The 21,944-nt window shown below is 41.7% G+C and overlaps 1 protein-coding gene across 1 annotated transcript; it reads left to right on the top strand.

Annotated features, from left to right (window-relative positions):
* Positions 1-19,667: 19,667 nt before the first annotated feature.
* On the top strand, positions 19,668-20,609 carry LOC125939339 (putative olfactory receptor 1F12P). Its single transcript, XM_049654766.1, has one exon. It carries the CDS (start codon positions 19,668-19,670, stop codon positions 20,607-20,609), a length of 942 nt encoding a protein of 313 aa, XP_049510723.1.
* The last annotated feature ends 1,335 nt before the right edge of the window (positions 20,610-21,944 follow it).

Here is a 21,944-nt window from a genome sequence, read left to right as displayed (position 1 = left end):
GCTCTGGAAAGCAGTGTGGAGGTTCCTCAGAAAATTAAAAATAGACCTACCCTATGACCCAGCAATAGCACTGCTAGGAATTTATCCAAGGGATACAGGAGTACTGATGCATAGGGGCACCTGTACCCCAATGTTTATAGCGGCACTCTCAACAATAGCCAAATTATGGAAAGAGCCTAAATGTCCATCAACTGATGAATGGATAAAGAAATTGTGGTTTATATACACAATGGAATACTACGTGGCAATGAGAAAAAATGAAATATGGCCTTTTGTAGCAACGTGGATGGAACTGGAGAGTGTGATGCTGAGTGAAATAAGCCATACAGAGAAAGACAGATACCATATGGTTTCACTCTTATGTGGATCCTGAGAAACATAACAGAAACCCATGGGGGAGGGGAAGGAAAAAAAAAAAGAGGTTAGAGTGGGAGAGAGCCAAAGCATAAGAGACTGTTAAAAACTGAGAACAAATTGAGGGTTGATGGGGGGTGGGAGGGAGGGCAGGGTGGGTGATGGGTATTGAGGAGGGCACCTTTTGGGATGAGCACTGGGTGTTGTATGGAAACCAATTTGACAGTAAATTTCATATATTAAAAAATAAAAAATTTAAAAAAAAAAAAAAAAAACTAAGAACGAAACTGAGAGTTGATGGGGGGGGGGGGGGGGGGAGGGTGCGTAATGGGTATTGAGAAGGGCACCTTTTGGGATGAGCACTGGGTGTTGTATAGAAACCAATTTGACAGTAAATTTCATATTTAAAAAATAAAATAAAATAAACTGCACTTGTAAAAAAAGAAAAAAAAAGAAAAATGACAGAGAGAAACAAACCACAAGAGGCTAAAAGACAGAGAACAAACTAAGCATTGATGGAGTGGAGGCAAATGGGGGATGGGCTAGATGGGGGATGGGCATTAAAGAGGGTACTTGTGATGTGCACTGGCTGTTGTATGTAAGTGATGAATCACTGGATTCTACTCCTGAAACTGGGGCACCCACGTGGCTCGGTCAGTTAAGTGTCCAACATCAGCCCAGGGCATGATCTCACAGCTCGTGCTTACAGCCTCAAATCAGGCTCTCTGCTGTCGGCAAAGAGCCTTCCTCAGATCTTCCATCCCTCTCTCTCTATGCCTCTCTCTTGCTCATGCGTGCTCGCTCTCTCTCTCTCTTTCTCAAAGATAAACATTTAAGGGGCACCTGAATGGCTCAGTCAGTTAAACAACCAACTCTTAGTTTGAGCTCAAGTCATGATCTCATGGCTCATGAGTTCAAGCCCCACATTGGGTTCTGCAGCTGGCAGTGCAGAGCCTGCTTGGGATTCTCTCTCTCCCTCTCTCTCTGCCTCCTCTAGCTCATGCTGTCTCTCTCAAAACAAATAAATAAACCTTAAAGAAAAATGAACATTAAAAAATTCTACTCCTGAAACAAAAAATAAATGTAAAAATTAAATAAATTGGAATTATTAAGTCAATAGATTTAAATTATCCCAAAGCGTTTGTTGTAGGAGAAATAAGACTATCTGACACAGAATACCAACAGGTGGTACTCTAGCTAAGAAACCTGAAGAAACAGAACTCTGGACTAGAATTTTCAACTAAATACCATCAGAAATAGAGGCCCAATAGCACCCTTAGTTCACTTCTCCACCTCCATCATTAGGTCTAATGAGCTGAGGACTCTGGAAATGATTGTCCTTTTCATTTGCAGGAACTTAGCAAAGGTGCCCACCAGCCCCAGGATTGCCTTCCACCTGTGGCAGCACACCTGGGCCAGAGCTGACTACCCTCATGCATGGAGGCAAGTATCAGACAGCCCAATAGGAGAGTTTTTAGCCCTTGTTACGGATCGTGTTTACAATGGCACAATATGTGCTTTGAAAAGTAGAGCCTTGGACACTGTATACGACACAGTCATAACAAGACTGTGAAAGAGGAGGAGACAGACAGGCTACAGGCCTCAGGACCTAAAGAACAACAACACTCTGGTGAGTTCCCTGAGTTTCCATCTTCCCTCTCCTTGAACAAGACTGGGTGCACGAGAAGCCGGCATCCCAGAAACACCAGTGGGCATAGTCCAAAGAAAGGCATCAAGAAAGATGTCCTGGAGTGCCTGGGTGGTACTGTTGGTTGAGAGTCCGACTTCAGCTCAGGTCATGATCTCACACTCCGTGAGTTCGAGCCCTGCGTCAGGCTCTGTGCTGACAGCTCAGAGCCTGGAGCCTGCTTCAGATTCTGTGTCTCCCCCTCTCTCTGCCCTTTCCCTGCTCATCCTCTGTCTCTCTCTGTCTCAAAAATAAATAAAAATATTTTTAAAAATTTAAAGAAAGATGTCCTCCCCTAGCCAAAGGACAGGAGTGGAGCAGCTTAGAAAAGCAAAAAACTTTTAGACACTAACCACTGTATTCCAGAAAGTCTGTGGCCCCTTTCCCATCCACCCTGCCATGTTCAAGCTGATGTGATTTCATGGCAGCCTGGTAGAGAAGCACAAATGTCATCTGTACCCGCGAGTAATGTGGTCACACCTCCCCCCTGCCAGCAGGGAAGGCTCTGTGGGGAGGAGAGGAGGCACCCACGCCCCTCCAAGCCCGTGTGGTATTAGAACCCTGGTGGGTTTACATGCCTGGGTCCCACAGGACTGGACCAAACAGAAGCAGTCCCCAACTGGCTATCCCCCCAAGGAAGCAAACTGGAACACCTAGTTAGTTATTCCCTGAAAGAAACCAATTTTCAGATCTTAATAGCTGCATCCTCTGGTGGGGTGGGGGATAGGATTCTAAATGAACACCCACCTAGGGGCCAACTGCAAGCTGACACGCACCATCTTCACTGTGCACCACCCCCAGGTCACCTGTGGATCTCTTGAAAGGAGCTTGTGCACACATCTGGAACCCCAGATTTTGTGGCTCCTGCCCAGAGGACACATTCCCTCATAGCCTGGCTCTGGTGGCCAGTGGGGCTTGCGTTACTGGGCTTGCGTCAACAGGATGTAGTAGCAGAGACGATTCTTAAACAGCAACGCAGAGGGAGCAGACGGAAATGCCATCTTCCCAACCTCCCCTGAAAGACATGTATTTTTTTTATGTTTTATTATTTATTTTTTGAGACAGAGAGACAGACAGAGCATGAGCAGGGGAGGGGCAGAAAGAGAGGGGGGGGGGGAGACAATCCAAAGTAGGCTCCAGGCTCTGAGCTGTCAGCACAGAGCCCAATATGGGACTCAAACTCACAAACCGCTAGATCATGACCCAAGCCAACGTCGGACACTCAACCAACTGAGCCACCCAGGCGCCCCAAAAGAGATGTATTTAACACACTTTAAAAACTCCTGCCTGATGCTTCGCCTTCCAATCGGCCTGCATCTAGGTGCTGCCTGACATCTCACTTTGGTCTTCACAAATCAAATACTGGGAGCCACTTAGAACAAAATGGAGCAGAAATGTCCTGCAGCTGTTGCCCACCTACGCCACTGCCTGAGAGGGAGGCTGAGAGAGAGATGGAGACAGAGGCAAAGGTGGAGGCAGCGAAATAGCCTTCTTTAAGCCACTACGTTGTCAGGGTCTTTTGTTTTTGCAGCTTATCCCTGAACGAGGTTTCCACTAACTTCTCTGGATTTTCCTCCCATACATGTTTAGATTCTGACCCTATCACTAAATGTTGAAGTGCCCCACACCTTGGTCTCAGGCGATCTTCTTTCTCTAAAATCTCTCCCCATGAGATCTCCGTTCTTATGGCTATAAGTGACTTTGATATGCAGTAACTCCAAAATTCCTATTTAAAATCAAGACCATTTTAACAGGCCCCCAGACTCTGTGTCTTAGCAGAGGTTTCCCAGAAAACAGAACTTAAAACAAAGGTATGTACACAAATCTAGAAAAAACGGACAAGTTCTTAGAAACATGTAAGCTACAAGAACTGAAACAGGAAGAAATAGAAAATTTGAACAGACCCATGTAAAAGAAAAGAACAGACCCAGTAAAGAAATTGAATCGGTAATCAAAATTCTCCCAACAAACAGAAGCCCAGGGCCAAACAGCTTCCCAAGGGAATTCTACAAAACATTTAAAGAAGAGTTAACACCTATTCTTTTGAAGATCTTCCAAAAAAAAATAGAAATGGAAGGAAAACTTCCAAACTCATTCTATGAGGCCAGCATTACCTTGATTCCAAAACCAGACAAAGACCCCACTCAAAAGGAAAACTACAGACCAATTTCCCTGAGGAACAGGGACTCAAAACTTTGCAACAAGATATTAGCAAACCAGATCCAACAATACATTTAAAAAAGTATTCACCATGATTAAGTGGGATTGATTCCTGGGCTGCAGGGCTGGTTCAATATCTGTAAATCAATCAATGTGATACATCATATTAATAAAAGAAAGGATAAGAACCACATGATCCTGCGGTGCTTGGGTGGCTCAGTCAGTTGAGTGCCTGACTCTTGATTTCAGCTCAGGCCATGATCTCACAGTTTCATGAGTCCGAGCCCTGCATCGGGCCCTGAACATTGACTGTGGAAAGCCTGCTTCGGATTCATTCATTCTCTCTCTGTCCTGTCTCTCTCCCTCCCCTGCTCATTCTCTCTCTCTCTCTCTGTCTCTCTCTCTCTCTCAAAAATAAATAAGTAAACTTAAAATTTGTTTAAAAATAACCACATGATCCTGTCAATAGATGAAGAAAAAGCACTTGCCAAATTATAGCATTGTTTCTTGATAAAAACCCTAAAGAAAGTAGGGATAGGAAGAACATACTTCAACATCACAATGGCCTTATACAAAAGACCCACAGCTAATATCATTTTCTCAAACTGAGAGTTTTCCCCCTAGGATCAAGAACACAACAGGGATGTCTACTCTCACCACTGTTGTTCAACATAGTACTGGAAGCCCTAGCCTAAGCAATCAGACAAAAATAAATAAAAGGCATTCAAATTGGCAAAGAAGTCAAACATTCACTCTTCACATACAACATGATACTCAATACGGAAAACCCAAAAGACTCCACAAAAAAACTGCTAGAGTTGACACATGACTTCAGCAAAATCGCAGGATATAAAATCAACATACAGAAATCAGTTGTATTTCTATACACCAACAATGAAGCGGCAGAAAGGGAAATCAAGGAATCGATCTCATTTACAATTGCACCAAAAACTATAAGATACCTAGGAATAAACCTAACCAAAGAGGTAAAAGATCTGTATGCTGAAAATCATAGAAAGCTTATGAAGGAAATTGAAGAAAACACAAAGAAATGGAAAAACATTCCATGCTCATGGATTACAAGAACAAATATTGTTAAAATGTCTATACTATCCGAAGCAATCTACACATTCAATGCAATCCCTTTCAAAATAACACCAGCATTAGGGATGCCTGGGTGGCTCAGTCAGTTAAGGGTCTGACTTCAGCTCAGGTCATGATCTCGCAGTCCAAGAGTTTAGGGCCTGCGTCAGGCTCTGTGCTGACAACTCAGACCCTGGAATCTGCTTCAGATTCTATGTCTCCCTCTCTCTCTTCCCCTCCCCCACTCATGCTTTGTCTCAGACTCTGAAAAATGAATAAACCTTAAAATTTTTTAAAAATAAATAACAACAGAATTTTTCACACAGCGAGAACAAATAAGTCTAAAATTTGTATGGAACCACAAAAGACCCCAAATAGCCAAAGCAATGTTAAAAAAAGAAAATCAAAGTTCGGTGCATCACAATTCCAGACTTCATGCCATACTATGAAGCTGAAGTCCTCAAGACAGCATGGTGTTGGCACAAAAACAGACACATAGACCAATGGAACAGAATAGAGAACCCAGAAATGGACTTTCAAACGTGTGGCCAACTAATCTTAGGCAAACCAGAAAAGAGTATTCAATGGAAAAAAGTCTCTTTAGCAAATGGTGCTGGGAAAACTGGATGGTGACAGGCAGAAGAATGAAACTGGACCACTTTCTTACACCATACACAAAAATAAACTCAAAATGGATGAAAGACCTAAATGTGAGACAGTAAACCATCAAATCCTTGAGGGGAAAACAGGCAATGTCCTCTTTCACGTTGGCCATAGCAACTTCTTACTTGACATGTCTCCGGAGGCAAGAGAAATAACAGCAAACATGAACTATTGGGACTTCATCAAGACAAAAAGCTTCTGAACAGCAAAGTAAATGATCAGCAAAACTAAAAGGCAACTGACAGAATAGGAGAAAATATTTGCAAATGACATATCAGATAAAGGGTTAGTATTCAAAATCTACAAAGAACTTGCCAAACTCAACACCTGAAAAACTAATAATCCAGTAAAGAAATGGGTAGAGGACACGGATAGACTTTTTTCCAAAGAAGACATCCAAATGGCCAACAGACACATGAAAAGATGCTCAACATCACTCATCATCAGGGAAATACAAATCAAAGCCACAATGAGATACCACCTTACACCTGTCAGAATGGCTAACATTAAAACTCAGGCAACAACAGATGTTGGCGAGGATGCAGAAAAAGAGGATTTCTTTTGCTTTGTTGGTGGCAATGCAAGCTGGTGCAGCCACTCTGGAAAACAGTCTGTAGGTTCCTCAGAAAACTAAAAATAGAACTACCCTACAACCCAGAAATTGCACTACTAGGCATTTATCCAAGGGATACAGGTGTGCTGTTTCAAAGGGACACATGCACCCCCATGTTTATGGCAGCACTCTCAACAATAGCCAAAGTATGAAAAGAATCCAAATGTCCCTTGATGGATGAATGGACAAAGAAAATGTGGTGTATATATACAATGGAGTATTACTTGGCAATCAAAAAGAATGAAATCTTGCCATTGGCAACTACGTGGATGGAACTGGAGGGTATTACACTACGTGAAATTAGTCAGAGAAAGACAAAAATCATATGAATTCATTCATATGAGGACTTCAAGAGACAAAACAGATGAACATAAGGGAAAGGAAAAAATAATATAAAAACAGGGAGGGGGACAAAACAGAAGAGACTCATAAATATGGAGAACAAACTGAGGGTTACTGGAGGGATTGTGGGAGGGGGGAGGGGCTAAATGGGCAAGGGGCACTAAGGAATCTACTCCTGAAATCATTGTTGCACTAGATGCTAACTAACTTGGATGTAAATTTTAAAAAATTAAAAATAAAATTAAAAAAAATAGAACTAGCCTATGACCCAGCAGTTGCACTAGTATTTATCCAAAGGATACAAAAATGTTTATTCCAAGGGGCGCATGCACCCCAATGTTTACAGCACTGTCAACAATCCCAAATTACGGAAAGAGCCCAAATGTCCATCGACTGATGAATGGATAAAGAAGATGTGGTGAGACAGAGACAGAGTGCAAGCAGGGGAGGGGCAGAGAGAGAGACACACACACACACACACAGAATCCAAAGCAGACTCCAGGCTCCGAGCTGTCAGCACAGAGCCTGATGCGGGGCTCAAACCCACAAGCTGTGAGATCATGACCTGAGCCAAAGTCAGACACTTAACCAACTGAGCCACCCAGGCACTCCTATATACAATGGAAAGTTACTCAACCATCAAAGAGAATGAAATCTTGACATTTGCAACATTGTGGGTGGAACTAGAGAGTATTACACAAAGTGAAATAAGTCACTTGGAGAAAGACAAATTTATGATTTCGCTCATACGTGGAATTTAAGATGAACATAGGGGAAGGAAGGAAAAATAAGATAAAAAGAGAGAGGGGCGCAAACCATAAGAGACTCTTAAATACAGAGAACAAAGTGAGGGTTGCTGGTGGAAGGTGGGTGGGGGGATGGGCTAGGTGGGTGATGGCCATTAAGGAGGGGACTTGTTGGGATGAGCACTGGGTGTTGTATGTAAGTGATGAATCACTAAATTCTACTCATGAAAACATTACTACACTATATGTTAACTAACTTAATTCTAAATAAAATAATCATAGGAGCACCTGTGTGTCTCAGTTGGTTAAGCGTCCGACTTCAGCTCAGGTCAGGATCTCGCGCTTGGTGAGTTCGAGCCCTGCCTCAGGCTCTGTGCTGACGGCTCAGAGCCTGCTTCCGATTCTGTGTCTCCTTCCCTCTCTGCCCCTCCCTGCCCTCATTCTGTCTCGCTTGCTCTCTCAAAAATAAATAAACATTAAAAAATTTAAATAAAATAATAAAATAATAAAAATAAAGGTTTATGCATAAGTACTTAGTGCAGAATGTGATACAGATACAGCATCAGTAGTAAAAGAAGGGCAACAGAAAAGGGAAGAAAAGTGGGCTTGTCATAAAGTTTGCCACCAGTGTGTGTAACTGGGTGCTCAGCCACGTGTCCCCCTAAAGTACACACTAGAAGACATCCCAAGGAGAAATATTTACCATCAGCTTCCCTTCCCCATTGGCCAAATTTTCCCTCCCTGGGCACTACCTGCCCCACGATCACTAAGCTGTCTCCTCATCCTCTACCAGTGACTTAGTCGGAGCATCAGAGAAGCTATTGCGCAAGCAGAAGCCCAAGCTGAGGGATTGGCAGGTGGCACCGAATACAAACAGAGCTCACAGAACTAACTACTTCAGCCGTGGTTGAAATAAGAAGAACGAGAGGCCCCAGTGGTCTGAGGTGGTGCTCAAGAGATTCCTGGAACATTAAGATCCCTTTGTGTCCAAGCAAACACAGAGTCCCCTGCAGGGTGGCTGATAGCACAATCTCTATAAAATCTCAATACAAGAGATTTAGTGCGGTGCCAGTCTGGCTCCCTCGGTGTAGCATGTGACTCTTGGTCTTGGGGTTGTGGGTTCGAGCCCCATGTTGGGTGTAGAGATTACTTAAAATCTAAACAAAAAAGAGAGAGAGAGAGAGAGAGAGAGAGAGAGACATTTAATAAAACTGCTACAATCCCAATGCTGTGAGCTGTTTAGAAGCTTTTGGCCAAAAATAGGTCTCCTTTCTCCTCAGCTGCTGATTTAGCTAGCCTGCGTTGTTTGCCTGGAAGGGTGGTCCAGACATTTATCCTTGAGGCATCTGCACCACTACTTGCCTCAGTCTCGTATGGTCAGGGTTGCTGTGATTGCACATCGCCCCCCACGCACCAGACATACTCCTTCCTTCCCTTATGTTCAGCATCCACATGATCTACATCATCATCTGGGTGATAACCAAGGTCAGTCATCCTCCACCAATACAATAATCCCTTTCTTTGCTTGCTGGCCCACTGGCATGAGGGGCCCAGAATGGCCATGAGGTAGTCATAGCTTCGAGTGCACTGAAACCACTCCTGTGTTCCCTGATGGAAACATTATCTTCCTTAGAATCAAATCTGGCTGACCTACAGGCACAGGGATGAAAAAGACAAATTCCAAAAGCATATCGTTTGGAGGAATGTTAAAATAGATAGATAGATAGATAGATAGATAGATAGATAGATAGATATAGATAGATACAGATATATATAGATATAGATATAGTACTTCCACCCTTGGTTGATTGCAAAACTGCCCACAGTTTTGCACTCCTCCCTGAATCTATGCCTTTTTGCAGTGTGGCTCTGAAGCTCCTCCACCAAGAGGGAGAGCCTTTCCCCATTCTTTGAAACTATGTTGGTCTCATGGCTTGCACTGGCCAACAGAATGCAGTAGAAGTGACATGGTGCCACTTTAAACCTAGACTTCAGAGGCTTTTCATGGTTCTACTCTCTCCCCCACCCCTCTCTCTGCCTACACCATAGAACAACTCAAGCTATCCTTCTGGGGGATGAGAGATCACATCAAGCACATAGGAGTCATACCAGCTATGGACATTCTAGAAGAGTAAGCCCTAAATGAACCCAGTAGCTAACTGCAGGGATTAGAATGAGCCTAACCAAAGCCAGAAGAACGACCCATCTGAGCCTAGCCCAAATTGCTGACCCACATAACTGTGACATAAATAAGAAAAAGCTAACAGTTACACACCCTTTGGCATCTAGACACATAGGTTGGCACTGGGGACACACTACCACACGTGGTCATTTTTCCATGCACATACAGCGTCCTTGAGTTTAGAATCCCAAAACTTCTGGGTGGTATCCCCAAACTGACATATGAACTGAGGCTTTAGGAGGCATTTCACTGCTGTATCAGGCTGAACACTTTGTGGGGTTAGGGTACATGACAAAATGACCATGTGCCCATAGTCTCACCTCCTTTGCCAAAAAAATGGACCTTCTTATCTCAGGCAACATTGATAAATCAAGCATTTGGAAACCCAGAGGTGGTGTTGTTGACAGAGTAGTACAGTCAGGGAAGACAAATCCTATATTCAGAGAATAAGTCAACTCACGCTAGAAAAGATTATTTGTTATTGGTGTAATGTTTGATATTTGATGTTTGGGGGCCTCTTGGAAGGGGGAGGAGATGCGTGTTAGAACCCTTCCTGGGAGACTGTGAACAACTTCCAGATCTTTTAATTCCTTGAATCTCCCTGGAGGATTATCTGCCAGGTACATTATCCCTAGGGTTGCAATTGGGAAACCCACAAAGGGGATAAAGTAATTGTTACTCGAATTGAGAAAGCTTGGCAAGATTGGGTTCCCAGGCATGCAAAGAAGCTATAAACTCCAGTGCTGGGGAGTCCTGAGGTCATTCCAGCCCTCACTACACCAAATACACCTTCCCCAAGAAGCATCCCATCCCTCATCCTTGTACATCCCGGAGGAGGGACAACATCCTTTTTTTTTTTTTCCTTCATTTTTCCCATTACCTTTTGACTTATAAGCTAAAGTCTCTTCTCAGAAGATTCCTGATGTGAGCATCTGGTAAGTGTTGTGGAAAGTGAGCAGATCTGAGAAAAATGGAGGAAGCATGTCTTTATTAGGTAAGTAAAACAAGTTCAGGTTCTACTCAAGGTCACCAAGCATTGTCTAACATACAGTAGTGACTAATACTATTTGTGGAATGAATGAATGAATGAATGAATGAATGAATGGAAGCCCTCCCTGTGAAGGTGTAAAATCTGAGATTTAGTAGTGGCTTAGTGAAAAGTTGACTAGATTTCAAATCAATTAACTCAGATACTGGCTCTGCTAACACTCAGTGTCTACATAATGAGGATATGTGACCATATTATAGAGGTGTTATGAGGATTAGCAAACTATGAAACATGTAGTGTGGCATAGAGTATTTGATAGTGGTAAGCCTTGTCTTCACAGTTTTTCTATTTTTATGAAAATTGTATTATTTTTACAAAATTATAGAATTTACTCAGCTGATTTCATGTACTTTTCATCATTTTATGATGTTTCCAAGAGTGAAAACATTTGGTCCTATCAAAGCGGGGAGGGATGGGGTCCTCAACATTATCACCACTGCCCCACCTTCATGCATGGATGAAATCAATAAAATCTATGGTTATGCATCCAGAGTATATTTTCACATGCCCATAACTCCTTCTTTATGTCTCCCATATATTGTTGAAAAGCTCTTTCTGCTCCCTCCAGAATATCTATTTTCTAGAATATTCTTTCGTATATTTTCTATAAATGAATGTTTCAATATTCAGATCAGTTCTTTATCAGAATCATACAAAGAGCTTAGGATAACCGTTAACAATAGGCTTGGGTCAAAATGAAAGAATCCTAAAAAAATATGTACCTGCAAAGGGTTGGATAAATGAGGACCAAAATGCCAAAGGGTATGAACTTGGCCCAAGGTAGGAACAAAAAAGCAGGAATCTGTGTCTTCAGAACTGAGTTTAGGAAGAATTGCTAGGTATGGAAGGTGCAAAGGTGAAATGGAAAATAAATAGGGGACATCCTTTTAGATGGTAAAAGCAATTAAGAAATAAGTCAAAGTTGAAGTAAAGCAAGTACTATGTGACTCTCCCCCTTTTTCTGAAAATCTACTTTATTCTTCCCTCTCTGCAAACAGGTTTCCTTTGTTATTCAGTCCACATAGCATAAAGTAGCAATAGCCCCGTTCTAAATTTTTATATCTCCTATGTCCAAGAACTAAGTCACTTCACCTGGCCATTCCCCCACCACCTCCAAAGCTACTGAAAGTGACAGGGCAGAAACTCCGATGGAAGAAGAGAAGAAATTACAGGGGCCATTTTCTCTTTGGGTTTCTCTTTAGGTAGAAATGAAAAACCTATACACTAGTAATAACTGTCAAGGCAGAGAGAGAGGCATTCGAAAACTTCTGTGCAAAGTGGAGAAAGTCATGGCACTTTGGATCCAGAGAACCCAGGACTCATTCGCATTAGTGTGTAGAATGCCTTTCTCTTCCACTCACTTTCACGCTTCTGTTATCTGGTCACTGGAAAAGTAGTCCAACAGATTTCCTCCATTTTCTTGTTTCTTCCACCAGACTCTCCACCGCTTCAGCTAACATACAGAACAACAGGGCTAGGTGTAGAAGCAAGAATAGAATCCCAGTTCGTATTGTCTTGCATCCTCTGGCATGCAGTTCATCGCGCCTAAAAAATCAGTTTGTATTCACAGGCAAATATAAATCGTTGTTCATAAAACTGGGTTTCCCTATGCAAAGATGAATAAGATTCATTCTTACCCCATGTTGTCATTAGTCCATGTGCTCTCCAAAATAACTTGTAAGCAAGGAAGAGCCATGAAAGCAAAACAAGAAAAAAATTATAAATATTTGTATCTATCTATGTATGTATTCTTAAATGCTATATGGCCTCAGGGCAATGCAGTAGAGAATGTCTTAAGAGAAGCTTTAAGTATGGTGGTCAGAGTATTTCAAAGTGAGAAAAACCAGAGAATCATAAAGTTTCAATTGTGTCAGGAACTTCTTAGGGTGGGAAATTAGTCACAGCAAGAGATAAGACTAGACAAGTAAGAAAGGGGTAATGAAGAAACTTGTGTGCCATGATAACTGGGAATTTGGGTTAAAGGCAATTGAAACCATTGGAAATTTTTAAGGGAAGGAGGAAATTCTTGTTTTAGAGTGATAATTCTTTAATAAGTATGAAGGAGGACTGAAAGGGGGAAAACTGTAGGAAGGAAGACCAATTTGAGGGTTATTGCAAGTATCCACACAAGACATGATGAGGGTCTGACATAGTCATTACCATCAGGAACAAAGAAAAGCAGTATGGGTGTGAGAAAAGTCATAATCAACAGGGCTTGGTCATGAACTGGATGAGTCAAGGATAACTCTAAAGTTTCTGGCTTTGACTTAAAGCTCCTCAAGGGTAGAGTCCATGTCTCTCTTATTCATTGTTCTCAATGCCTAAAACAGTTGCTTTCATGGTGATAAATTTTATTGTTTTTTTTCATGGTAGATTTTAAGAATCTATTTGTTTAATAATAATATTCTGACTCCCAAAAAATAACATCAGTGGGGTTTAATTATTGACTGGATGTGCAGGTAAAGAGGTAAAGGAGAGGGAGTAGTCTGGGCTGACTCCCAAGTTTTCTTTTCTTGAACAACTGGATACACTGTGGTGCTGTTCATTGATAAAGGGCACATGGAGGGATGAACGGTCTTTGAGCAGGGAGGAGAATGTGATGGATACAGTTTGGGAAGTAGTAGCATAAGATGTCTGTGACATCCAAGTAGAAACATCCAGACAGCACCAGGAATGAGTCTAGAGAAATAATTTAGGAGAGATTGAAATACAGATAGTATGGAAGCCATGGGAGTGAATAGAATCATTCAGGAACATGTGTAGGATGAAAAGAAAAAAAAGCATAAGGAGCACCTGGGTGGCTCAGTTGGTTAAGCTGGGGTCATGACCTCATGGTTTGTGAGTTCAAGCCCCACATCGAGTTGTCTGCTGCCAGCATGGAGCCTGCTTCAGATCCTCTGTCCCCTTCTCTCTCTGCCCCTCGCCCCCACTAGTGCTCTTCCTCTCAAATAAATAAATAAACATTAAAAGAAAGAAAGCATAAGACAAAACAACAATAAAAACAAACCAAAGAAACAGAGAAATGTCAACATTTAACCGGCTGTCAAAGGAAGTGCATTTTGCAAAGGCAATTGAAAAGGAATGGCCAGACAGATGTGAGGAAATCTGAAAATAAACCCAAGGAAAAGAGTTTCTCAAGGGAAGAATTCTAGGAATTCTAAAAACATAAGGACTGAGAAGTGAACATTGGGTTTTTCAAGACTCCAAATAGCAATTCATTGGAGTGGCTGGGGCAACGGCAAATTGGCATGGGGGTGTGAGGAAATGAAGTCTGTGAGGGGTTGGGCAGTGGAGAGAGAATCAGGAGGATGGCCAGAGGTAGACATGTATCTGGAAAGGGAAGCCAAAGGAAGGAGAGACGTCAGCTGAAAGTCAAGATCCAACAGAGCAGGAAAACATTTAAGTTACAGAAAGGAGCAGCTGGTGGTGACTGGCTGGCTCAGTCCAAAGAGCATGCAACTCTTGATCTTGGAGTTGTGGGTCAGAGCCCCACGTTAGCGGTAGAGTTCACCTATTTTAAAAAAAAGGAGCAGCTGAGGCTCTGGAGAAGTGGGGCACAATGAAAGGAAAGAAGGAAGGATGAGTGGAGGCACAGGTAAGTTTCTTGCACTGATAGCAGAAAGTTGGACACATCCATTAAACCCTGGTTCTATTTTCTCTGTGAAAATAGGGGAAGTGATGTGAAGGCACATGCTGGACATTCAAGAAGGGAAAATTTAAAACAGCCACTGTGGAGACTAAGGAGGAAACCTGACCTACCCAGTTCTGGCCTGATCACCAACAGTTTGCATTTATTGAGTAACCGTTACTTGCTGCGAGTTTTGCACACATTAACTCATTTCAGTTTCCCAAAACTGTTAAGGCAGGTGCTATTATTTTCGTTCCTTTTTTTGATATATATTATTGTCAAGTTAGCTAACATACAGTGTATACAGTGTGCTCTTGGCTTCAGGAGTTAATACCCATGATTCATCATTTACATAACAGCACCCAGTGCTCATCCCAACAAGTGCCCTCCTCAATGCCCATCACCCATTTTCCCCTCTACCCCACCCCCAGTCAAACCTCACTTTGTTCTCTGTATTTAAGAGTCTCTTATAGTTTGCCTCCCTCTCTGTTTGAAACTATTTTTCCCCTTCGCTTCCCCCATGGTCTTCTGTTAAGTTTCTCAAGTTCCACATATGAGTGAAAACATAGGATATCTGTCTTTGACTGACTTATTTCACTTAGCATAATACCCTCCAGTTCCATCCATGTTGTTGCAAATGGCAGGATTTCATTCCTTCTCATTGCTAAGTAGTATTCCATTCTGTATATAAACCACATCTCCTTTATCCATTCATCAGTTGATGGACATTTGGGCTCTTTCCATAATTTGGCTATTGTTGATAGCACTGCTATAAACATTGGGGTACATGTGCCCTTTCGCATCAGTACTCCTGTATCCTTTGGATAAATTCCTAGTAGTGCTCTTGCTAGGTGGTAGGGTAACTTATTTTTAATTTTTTGAGGAACTTCCACACTGTTTTCCAGAGCAGCTGCACCAGTTTGCATTCCCACCAACACTGCGAGAGGGTTCCCATTTCTGCACATCCAGGACAACATTTGTTGTTTCCCGAGTTGTTACTTTTAGCCACTCTGGCCGGTGTGAGGTGGTATCCAAATGTGATTTTGGCTTGTATTTCCCAGATGATGAGCAATGTTGAACATCTTTTCATGTGTCTGTTGATCATCTGGATGTCTTCTTTGGAGGAGTGTCTATTCATGTCTTCTGCCCATTTCTTCACTGGATTACTTGTTTTTCAGGTGTTGAGTTTAGTGAGTTTTTATAGATTTTGGATACTAACCCTTTATCTGATATATCATTTACAAATATCTTCTATTCCATCGGTTGCCTTTCATTTTTGTTGATTGTTTCCTTTGCAGTGCAGAAGTTTTTATCTTGATAAGGTCCCAATAATTCATTTCTGCTTTTGTTTCCTTGCCTTCATAGATGTGTCAGCTGAGGTCAGAGAGGTTTTTGCCTGTTTTCTCCTCTAGGGTTTTGGTGGTTTCCTGTCTCACATTTAGGTCTTTCATCCATTTTGAGTTTGTGTGTATCGTGTAAGAAAGCAGTCCAGGTTCATTCTTCTGTATGCTGCTGTCCAGTTCTCCTGGCACTGTTTGCTAAAGAGACTTTTTTCCATTAGTTACTCTTTCCTGCTTTGCCAAAGATTAGTTGGCCATATATTTGTGGGTCCAATTCTGTGTTTTCTATTTTATTCCATTGTTCTATTGCTTGTTGTTGTGCCAATACCATACTATCTTGATGATAACAGCTATGTAGTAGAGGCTAAAGTCTGGGATTGTGATGCCTTCCACTTCGGTTTTCTTTTTCAACATTACTTTGGCTATTCAGGGTCTTTTGTGGTTCCACACAAATTTGGGAATTGTTTGTTCTAGCTCTGAGAAGAATGTCGGTGCAATCTTGATTGGTATTTCATTGAATGTGCAGATTGCTTAGGGTAATATAGACATTTTACCAATATTTGTTCTTCCGATCCATGAGCCTGGAATGTTTTTCCATTTCTTCCTGTCTTCTTCAATTTCCTTTGTAAGTTTTGTATGGTTTTAAGCATACAGACCTTTTACGTTTTTGTTAGGTTTATTACTAGGTAGTTTATGGTTCTTGGTGCATTTGTGAATGGGATCGATTTCTTGATTTCTCTTTCTGTTCCTTCATCATTGGTGTATAGAAATGCAACCGATTTCTGTACATTGATTTTGTATCCTGCAACTTCGCTGAGTTTATGTATCAGTTCTAGCAGTTTTTTGGTGGAGTCTTTCAGGTTTTCCATGTAGAGTATCATGTCATCTGTGAAAAGTGAGTTTGACTTCTTCTTTGCCAGTTTAGATGCCTTTTATTACACTTTGTTGTCTGATTGCTGAGGCTAGGACTTCCAACACTATGTTAAACAGCAGCGGTGAGAGTGGACATCCCTGTTGTGTTCCTAATCTCAGGGGGAAAGCTCTCAGTTTTTCCCCATTGAGGATGATATATCCTGCGGGCTTTTCATATATGGCTTTTATGATGTTAAGATATGTTCTTTCTATCCCAACTTTCTTGAGGGTTTTTATTTAGAAAGGATGCTGAATTTTGTCAAATGCTTTTTCTGCATCTATTGACAAGATCATATGGTTCTTATCCTTTCTTATATTAGTGTGATGTGATTATATTAATGTGATTGATTTGCGAATATTGAACCAGCCCTGCAGCCCAGGAATGAATCCCACTTGATCATGGTCAATAATTCTTTTAATGCACTGTTGAATTCGATTTGCTAGTATCTTGATAATTTTTGCATCCATGTTCATCAGGGATATTGACCTGTAATTCTCCTTTTTTGTAGGTTCTCTATCTGGTTTGGGAATAAAGGTAATGCCGGCTTCATAGAATAAGTCCGGAGGCTGTCCTTCTGATTCTATTTTTTGGAACAGCTTGAGAAGAATAGGTATTAACTCTGCTTTAAATGTCTAGTAGAATTCCCCTGGGAAGCCATCTGGTCCGGGACTCTTATTTGTTGGGAGATTTTTTTTTTTTTTAATTTTTTTTTTTTTTCAACGTTTATTTATTTTTGGGACAGAGAGAGACAGAGCATGAACGGGGGAGGGGCAGAGAGAGAGGGAGACACAGGATCGGAAACAGGCTCCAGGCTCCGAGCCATCAGCCCAGAGCCTGACGCGGGGCTCGAACTCACGGACCGTGAGATCGTGACCTGGCTGAAGTCGGACGCTTAACCGACTGCGCCACCCAGGCGCCCCTGTTGGGAGATTTTTGATAACTGATTCAATTTCTTCACTGATTATGCATTTGTTGAAAGTTTCTATTTCTTCCCATTTGAGTTTTGATAGTGTGTGGGTGTCTAGGAATTTGTCCATTTCTTCAAGGTTGTCCAGTTTATTGGCACAGAATTTTTCATAGTGGTGTTTTCTGTGGTGTTGGCTGTGATCTCTTTCATTCGTGAATTTATCTATTTGGGTTCTCTCTCTTTTGTTTTCGAGAAGTCTTGCTAGGGGTCTATCAATTTTGTTTATTTTTTTCAAAAAAATAGTTCTTAGAATCATTGATCTGCAGGGTGCCTGGATGGCTCAGTCAGTTAAGCGTCCGACTTTGGCTCAAGTCATGATCTCACGGTTCGTGAGTTTGAGCCCCACATCAGGCTCTGTGCTGACAGCTCCGAGGCTGGAGCCTGCTTTGAATTCTGTGTCTCTCTCTTTGCCCCTTCCCTGCTTGCATTCTGTCTCTCTCTCTCAAAAATACACATTAAAAAAATTTTTTTAAAGAATCTGATCTGTTCTACTGGGGGGGGGGGGAGGTGGATTCTATATTGTTTATTTCTGCTCTAATCTTTATTATTTCTCTTCTCCTGCTGGCTTTGGAGCTTCTTTGCTGCTCTGCTTGTAGTTCCTTTAGGTGTGAGGTTAGGTTTTGTATTTGGGATTTATCTTGCTTCTCAAGATAGGCCTGGATGGCAACATATTTTCCTCTTAGGACTAAAGCAGGTGCTATTATTATACAGGGGAGAACTAAGATTTGCAGTGGCTAAATGTTCCAACCTTGAAATGATTGGATCTGGTTCCAGCTGGGCCAACCAGAGCCCACACACTACAAGACCTTTTCTGTCTCCCAGGGAGCCCCTCCATTTCTGTGCAACTATCTCATCTGTGTATGTGAATGCTGGTCTTCTTATTTATTTATTTATTTATTTATTTATTTAATTTGAGAGAGAGAGCATGTGCACACCTGTGGGGGGTGGGGGAAAGGGCAGAGAGAAAGGAAGAAAGAGATTCCCAAGTGGGACTCTGTGCCATAGCACAAAGCATGACACGGGGCTCCATCTCACAAACTATGAGATCGTGACCTGAGCCAAAATCAAGAATTGGATGCTCAACCAACTGAACCATCCAGGAACCCCCCAATGTTTGTCTTCTTAATTGGTGTCCAGGATAGTATTTTTTGTCCACATTCTGATCCAAGTTTCAGGAATCCTCCCATTACATTGTGTGTTCTACAACTCCAAGACAAACAGGACCCAAAGTAATCATGATACCTTACAAACATGAACCCCCTTTTTTGTAGCTATGGTTAAAATAATACAAAACCATTAAAAGGACTCTTTTAAACCTGCCCTGTATTTTGCCATAACTTTTTCTCTGTTATCTTTTAGTTTTATCCACTTATATTATGTAGTTATACTACATGTTTTATAGGACTTTTACCTTACTTGTAAATATTTTCCTATGTTGCTCATAGCCTTCATGTCAACTGTTTTTAGGAGGCTTAACTTTTTACACTTGTCAACCATGTTACCGTATTTTTCTTTTGAATCTTAAAAAGATAAGATGGTTTATCTTCTTCTTATAAATCCTAAGTGTTTATGCCTGACTAGTTTTCAAGAGGGATGGTTCATAGGGTGTTGGATAAATATCTGGAAAATTTTTCTCATTAAATCTCAAAGTTCAACACAGAGTTACTTAGTGTGTCAGACTCACCGATGTTTTCCAACACACAGCAGGCAGCCAGGCAGCACCTGGCAAGGGAGGATAAATAAAAAGTCAACTGATAAAATGGAAGAACATATCCATGATCAGTGAAGCTCGGGGGAGACTACCAGAGAGGAGGTAGGATGGCCTAAAGAGAAAATATTTAGTAAACGGGACTAGGGGAGTAGACAAAAAATAAAAAGGGAAATTTTTTTTATGTCAAAAATATTTCATCTTCTGGGTCTTCACGCAGAGATACCCAAGCAATGGAACAAGGAAACCAAACCAGTGCCTCCGAATTTCTCCTCTTGGCCTTTTCAAGATGGCCAGAGTGGCAGGCTCTCCTCTTTGCACTTTTCCTGTGCCTCTACTTAACAGGGCTGCTTGGAAACTTGCTCATCTTGCTGGCTATTGTCTCAGACCAACGCCTCCACACACCCATGTATTTCTTCCTTGCCAATCTGTCTGCAGTAGACCTCTGCCTGCCTTCATCTACAGTTCCCAAGATGCTGCTGAACATCCAGGCACAGACTCAGACCATCTCCTATCCTGGCTGCCTGGCTCAGATGTATTTCTGTATGATGTTTGCCAACATGGACAATTTCCTTCTCACAGTGATGGCATATGACCGTTTTGTGGCCATCTGTCATCCTTTGCGTTACTCCACCATCATGACCCAGTGCCTTTGTGCCTCTTTGGTGGCTGTGCCATGGATCCTTGCCACTTTGAATCCCCTCTTGCACACCCTTATGCTCGCCCGTCTGCACTTCTGCTCTAACAACATCATCCACCATTTCTTCTGTGATATCAACTCTCTCCTCCCCCTCTCCTGCTCCAACACCAGTCTCAATCAGTTCATAGTTCTGGCTGCAGTGGGGCTTATTTTTGTGGTACCTTCAGGGTGTATCCTGGCATCCTACAGCCTCATCATCTCTGCTGTGATGAAAATCCCTTCCACCCAAGGAAAACTCAAAGCTTTCTCCACCTGTGGATCTCATCTTGCCTTGGTCATTCTTTACTATGGAACAATCACAGGGGTCTATATGAGTCCCTCATCCAACCACTCAACTGAAAAAGACTCAGCTGCATCAGTGGTCTTCATGGTTGTAGTCCCTATGTTGAACCCCTTCATATACAGTCTAAGGAACAATGAGCTAAAGGGGGCATTAAAGAAAGCTGTGAGCCAGACCAAAATCTTCTCCCAGTAATTTGCACTGATTGAAAGGCATTAAACAGGAGGCAAGTCCTCATGAGATCATTGATATTCCAGTCACAGTTACAAAGCTGTTATCAAATACCTAACTAAAGTTGGCAACGACCTAAATTTGTTACCTAATCACAGGATTTATCTATTTGAGCTCCCAAAGGTATTACTGTTGTTGGCAAACATGTGGACAATAAAGTCCCTGAAAATCACAGTAAAAAATATGAAATCAACATTCAATTGCATCATTAAGAACTTCCAGATGGCTCAGATCAACACGGAAACATACATGGGGAGTGCAGAATGGAGCACCTCCCCCCAGGCCTGTCTTCGTAGAGTAGGCAGGAGGGATGTAACCACATTGTTGTGCATGAAAAACAGTAGAGAATAAAATTGCTGTATAATAAAGGTTTTAAATCATAACTGCAATGAGAGGTTAAAGAGAAAAGATATTGATGAGGGTGTAAGAGGTCAGGTAAAGTTCAAGACAAGCCACACTTGGTCTGGGTCCTAGTTGCAAAGAAATAGAAATCAATTTTATTTTTACATAGAAACAATGAGAATATGCCAAATCCATTAAGGAAGCCTTGTAGGTAAGAAGGAGCATGGTGTGTGTGAGTGAGTAAATGTACTGAATAAACTAATCTGAATGGGTGAAGTGTCCACATGAGGGATTGTGAGGAATGAGGGATGGGTTGTTATTTCTTACCCTAATGTTTTTTATATTTAGTCACATTTTGTAATTGTATCATATGAATTCCCTATAACCTATCTTTATCCCTTGTGTGAAAACCAGCATTTATATCATCCTTCTGAAATCTATATAAACCTTCATGATGGTCTGCAGAGAATTACCTGGAAGACTATTAAACATTTTTAAACTTAAAGTCTGTGCTGTTATTTAGAGGTGTCTATGGGAGAGGCAACCACACCAGCAATTCAGAGCATATGCCTCTGTGATCTTTGATTTGGAACTCATAGCTTATGTAACAGATTGTTTTCTGTGTCCGTGTTATCACCTAGAGCCCATATGCCATATGTCCCATATATTAAGTCATACTATCCAAAACATCTCTTTAAAGTTGGTAAGAAAAATAAATAAAATGCTTAATCATTTTTTCTTTTTTATGTTTATTTTTGAGAGAGAGATAGAGTACAAGGGAGGGAAGGGGCAGAGAGAGAGGGAGACACAGAATCCAAAGCAGGCTCCAGTCTCCGAGCTGTCACCACAGAGCCTGATGCAGGGCTTGAACCCATGAACTGCAAGATCTTGACCTGAGCCAGCTGCACACTTAACCAACTGACTCACCTAGGAGCCTGCACTTCAATTGTTTCAAAT

Source organism: Panthera uncia (genome assembly GCF_023721935.1).
Source record: "Panthera uncia isolate 11264 chromosome B2 unlocalized genomic scaffold, Puncia_PCG_1.0 HiC_scaffold_25, whole genome shotgun sequence".
Lineage (NCBI taxonomy): Eukaryota > Metazoa > Chordata > Mammalia > Carnivora > Felidae > Panthera > Panthera uncia.
This window is presented reverse-complemented; position numbering and strand designations above follow the sequence as displayed.